The sequence below is a fragment of the Camelus ferus genome, chromosome 18 (genome assembly GCF_009834535.1).
Source record: "Camelus ferus isolate YT-003-E chromosome 18, BCGSAC_Cfer_1.0, whole genome shotgun sequence".
Taxonomy (NCBI): Eukaryota; Metazoa; Chordata; class Mammalia; order Artiodactyla; family Camelidae; genus Camelus; species Camelus ferus.
In genome coordinates, this window is record NC_045713.1 from 13,068,446 (window position 1) to 13,073,365 (window position 4,920).

At 58.7% G+C, this 4,920-nt stretch overlaps 1 protein-coding gene across 1 annotated transcript; it reads right to left on the reverse strand.

Annotated features, from left to right (window-relative positions):
* Positions 1-979: 979 nt before the first annotated feature.
* On the reverse strand, positions 980-3,819 carry LOC102505662 (mastin-like). Its single transcript, XM_014562621.2, is given in 6 exon segments — positions 980-1,203; positions 1,205-1,267; positions 1,376-1,536; positions 2,747-3,021; positions 3,221-3,401; positions 3,553-3,819. Coding segments are annotated over 6 exon segments (870 nt in total). The 5' UTR covers positions 3,614-3,819; the 3' UTR covers positions 980-1,074.
* Positions 3,820-4,920: the final 1,101 nt, after the last annotated feature.

Consider the following 4,920-nt stretch of genomic DNA (forward strand, 5'->3'; position numbering starts at 1 on the left):
GGATGGAGTCCACACAGTATCCAGCCAGGCTCCAGTCCAGGGCTGGCGAGAGGGAGCTGGGCAGTATCCTCATCTGCCCTGAGCCTCAGGCCTCATGTCCCTGGGGCATATTCTGAGGTGGCTTCCTGCTCCCAGGACCGGGCCTGAACAAAGGTGGGGAGGAGGGAGGCGAGAGCGTCCTAGTTTCTTGAGAGGGTACCTCACCGTGGCCTGCAGCCCACAATTCCCCAGATCCCAAGCTTGGAGATGCCATAGAACCTATAGAATGGGGCAGGACCCCCGAGGCACCTCCAGGCCCCAGGTGGGACTGACTTTCCCCTCCTGTGTCTTCAGCCTCAGGGAGAGAAATGGGGGAAGGTGAAAGGGCTCACAGGCTGGCTGGTCCCTGTGGGACTGGATCTCCTGTCACCCTCCTGCAGCTCCAACCAGTCAGCGGCTGAAGGCAGCGCCCACCTTGCATCCCTGAAACGTGCCCAGGCAGGATGGGATTAAGGATCACCTTTTTACCTCCTGGATTAAAACCTCTCCTGTACTCTCTAGACCCCTCTGAGTGTCCTGAATCCGCATCGCCCGGAGGCGGGGCGGGGGGTGGGGCTTGATGATCAGAACGAACCTGCCAACATTCTCGGTAGAAAGGGACTGACACTGGGGCGCGGGTGACTCACCTGCCCTCCCAGGAAGTTTCCAGGGAAAGCATCCCCACACCCAGACGTGGGGACCCAGCTGGATGCCAGAGCCCAGGGGCCCTTCAGGGAGGCCACTCCCTCAGCCAACACCATGGTGAGTCCACATCGCTATTTCAAACCACAGCCAGGAGCTGGCTTTTCCAAGTTTAATCAGAAATAGAGGGTGAGCAGGAGGCCATGGGCCCAGGGCCCACCCTACTGCTGAGAGACACCTGCCTTAAGAGTCTTCTCATGTCTCCCTCCCCAGGATCAGGGAAGCCTGGAAAATGGGGTCAGGGGCTAGAAGGGAAGAAGGGTCTGGAGCAGGAGATGACGGGGAGGTTTGGGAGAACAAGGCTGGAACGGAGGAAGAAGCATGTGTCAACAGGGAAGGTTAGCAGTCTCCCCATCATGCGGACCCCACCCCAGGCCCATCCGGGGTCTGGGGAACGTACTGGTGGATCCAGGACACGTAGCTCATCACTCGGGCGTACACCCCAGGGAAGTCGTGATGACCACAGATGTCTCCCCAGCTCACGCACGACCCCTACCTGGACCCAGGTGCGATTCCAGCTGCATACCAGTGGGCCCCCAGAATCGCCCTGTGGGGAAAGGCAGGACTCAGTGAGCACCACTACGTGCCCCTGCAACAGAGCTTCTCGGCCCCAGGCGAGGAGGAGACAGAGGACGGGGCGGGCATGGGGTCCCACCTGGCAGGAGTCCCAGCCCTAGCTCCCCGCGCACAGCATGTCATCCCTGATGATCTGCTCAGTGCTGTTTGAGGAGGCTTTCTCGTAGCACTGGTTACAGGCCTCGTTCCCCACAACAGGCACTTCCACCTCCTGCAGGTGGTAGGGCGGGGGCAGCGGCGCTGTGGGGACAGGCTGGATGAGGACAGGGACTCATTCTGCTCCATACTAGGGCTCCCCCAGCCATCAGCAGAGAGCATGGGGGCCCCCACTGCCAGCCCTGACCCTGACCTACAACCAGCTGCCCTGGCCTTGCACTCAGCTTCCCCACATCCACTAAAACCGTCCAGCTCCAGGATGCAGGGCTCTGTCAGCAGGAGTCTGGGCTCCATATGCCTTAGGACAGAATGACCTAGGAGAGAGCATTCTCCCAGGAATTCTTTTCCCTGGGAAAAGGGATGGTCTAGGGCTTGACCTGAGGAAGTGCGTGATGACAGGGAGGAAATGCTTCTGAGTGGGATGGGTTCAAGTTTTCACTTTCTGACTCAGACCCGCACACCTGAGACCACGGCAGGCCCCAGCCTCTCTCTCCTGGGTTTTACTTATCTGCAGGAGGACAGTCGAGGTCCAAATATCCCCAACTGTTGTGGTGAGGACCCCGTGAGAAATGTGGCAGTCCCTGGCATGGCCTGGCAGAGAATAAATGCCCCAGGGCCTCCGTGCACTTTCTGGCTCAAAAAGGAACTCCTCCTCAGAAGATCAAACATAGAATTAATATGTGACCCAGAAATTCCTCTCCTCAGACCCCAAAGGAACTGAAAAAAGATGCTCTAACAGGTGCTGGTACCCACACGTCCACAGCACCATGATTCACAGGAGCCCAAAAATGGAGACCTCCCAGGTGTCCATCAACTGATGAATAAATACACAGAATGTGGTCCATCCATATGGTGGACTATTATTATTCAGCGATAAAAAAGGAATGAAGCACTGACACTTGCTCCAACGTGGCTGAGCCTTGAAAACATGCTCCGTGAAAGAAGCCAGACACAGAGGACCACACATTGAGTGATTTCATTTATATGAAGCTTCCAGAGGCTGGAGAGTGGGGAGTGAGTATTTGATGGGGACAGAGCTTCTGTTTGGGAGGATGTCCTGGAGACAGATAGTGGTGATGGGGGTGCAACAATGTGAACATACTTATCACCACTGAATTATACACTTTAAAATGGTTAAAATTGGAAAATTTTGTTACTAATATTTTACCACAGTGAAAAAGGAGAGGGTGCCCCCAAATCACAGAGAACAAAGCATTTTCAACAAAGCCACAACCACACATCTGGGACTACCCTGCATCTCCGCACACAGCCATGGGGTCTCCCAGAGCCTTACCTCCAAGTCTGATGTAACCCCAGCCAGTCACCCAACCCATCTGCCTCTCAGGGACCCTTAGTGAGGCAGGTGGGAGGGAGACCATGCCGACGTGATGGGAGAGCATCACAGGGGCCTCCAGTCTCAGCAGGGCGACATCCGCACCTCCCTCCACAGACAGGCTGGCGTTGAACCTGGGGTGATGGATGATCTGCGTCACCTTGGTCAGATGGTCGTGGTCATAGAGTCTCAGCTGCCCACCTTGGACCCTGACGGCACAAGCCTGCAAGTCACCCCTGCGGAAGGGGGAACCGGGGGCTTCTCAGAGGAGGCTGGAGGCAGGACTCACCTCGCAGGAGGAATCAGGCTGCCACTGACAGAGAGGTGGCTTCCCCTGCAGCCCCTGGCCCTGCCCCCAGTCCACTTCCCACCACCTCTCTGGGGTCCCCACCCCGACTCCACGTGCCCAAGGGGGCAGTGGGCTGAGTGACGCACCATTCAGTGCAGTGGGCTGCGGTCAGCACCCACTGAGGGTGGACGAGGGAGCCCCCGCAGACATGCTGCCACTGCTCACGGTCCTTACTGTGCACTCGGAGGCTGACCTGCCATGGCCACCGACCAGCAGGAGCATCATGTACCCCCACAGGGCCAGCCCGCTCCCTCCCCAGGTCGGGATCTGAGAAGCAAAGGAGACAGCCATCAGGGACCCCAGCACCACCTCTCACACTCAGTCCCTCCCGGAGGTGGACCGACCAGTCCCAGCCTGAGCTGGCAGTGAGGGGTCTGAGTAGCAGGGCAGGGGGTGGGGACAGGGAGTCAGAACTCACCCGGGGACATGGGCACGGAGCCCCCCAGGCCTGGGAGGGTCAGGAACACCAGCCACAGCATCTGCACAGGGAGGACAGGGTCCTGGGTGAGGATGGAGAAGCGGGGCCAAGTGGGGACATCCTCGTCTGTGGGCTGCTGCTCTCTTTCCTCTGCAGCTTCTCTGAGCCCCTTTACCCCCTGGTGCAGGAAGTAGTCAGACGGGTCAGCCCCCTGGATGCGGGACGAGGCGGAAGTGAAGCTTTTCCTCTCTTGGCTCCATGGGGATGGAAGTTGAGGAGTCAGTCAACAGGCATGAGAAGTTTTAGCCAGGCCCTCATCCTGCTTCCCACCAGAACTGCCCGCACCCCTGCTGGCAACATCCACACTGTGGCCGCACAAATCACAGCCACAAACACACAACAAGGGACCAAGCCCGTGGAAACAGCCCAAAAGTATGTGAAGAGGATGCAGATTTGTCGGAAGAAGCCCTGAGCGCCAGCCCAGGCTGGCGGGATGAGGGGCAGCAGACACCAAGTGTGGGGCACAGCCACAGGGCAGCCCCCGAATCCACTGAACTTGGTGAGGCAGTGAGGAGCATGCCACCATCTAACTAGAGCACAGCAGGTGGCTGCCCTCACCACCTCGTCCTGAGGGACACGGCACCCTGTCTGCCCTGCAGGTGGGCTTCTTGGAGGCTAAGAAAGTGGGACATGCAGGGAACACATGGGGGGCGGGCAGTGGGGGGCAGGCACACTGAGCAGGGCTAGGCAGAGGGAGAAGATAGTGTGGTGCAGGGCTGACAACATGTTGACTAGCCCATGAGGAGGTCGAGGGTGTCCACGGCCCTCATGGGGACAGAATGCTGGCCCTTACACCATCCTGGATTAGCTAGAATGGGATGGACTGGGGTGAGGTGGCCACGAAGGAGTTGCCGGACCCCTAGACCCAGGTCAGCAAGTGCTGCCCTGAGGGGGACCTTAAAGCCCATCTCTGTCCGGCACAGTCTACCCACACTTCCCCATGTGTTGGGGACACCTGCTATAGGACAGTGGGGGACCTCTCTTCCCGGGAAAGCTTGGAGGCTTGGCTCAGGGTGCAGCCAAATGCCGCCGTGGCACCGTGGAGGCCACCAGGGCCCCTTCACTGTCCATCTAGACCTCCCCCGCAACTACCACCTTTGGACTCTGGGACTTAACTTGGTGGCACAACCCAGACCTCCATCCCTAAGGGGTCTGAGCTTTGTCTGGTCACATGGGCTTCTCAGGCCAGGTGGCTGCCCTGTTCACTTGCCATCACAATTGATGAGGGGGTACCAGGAGAGTGCCGCCCATCTCCCCGGCCCTCCGTTGTGACACAGCAGCCTTTCTGCTGCTGGCCCGTGTCCTTGT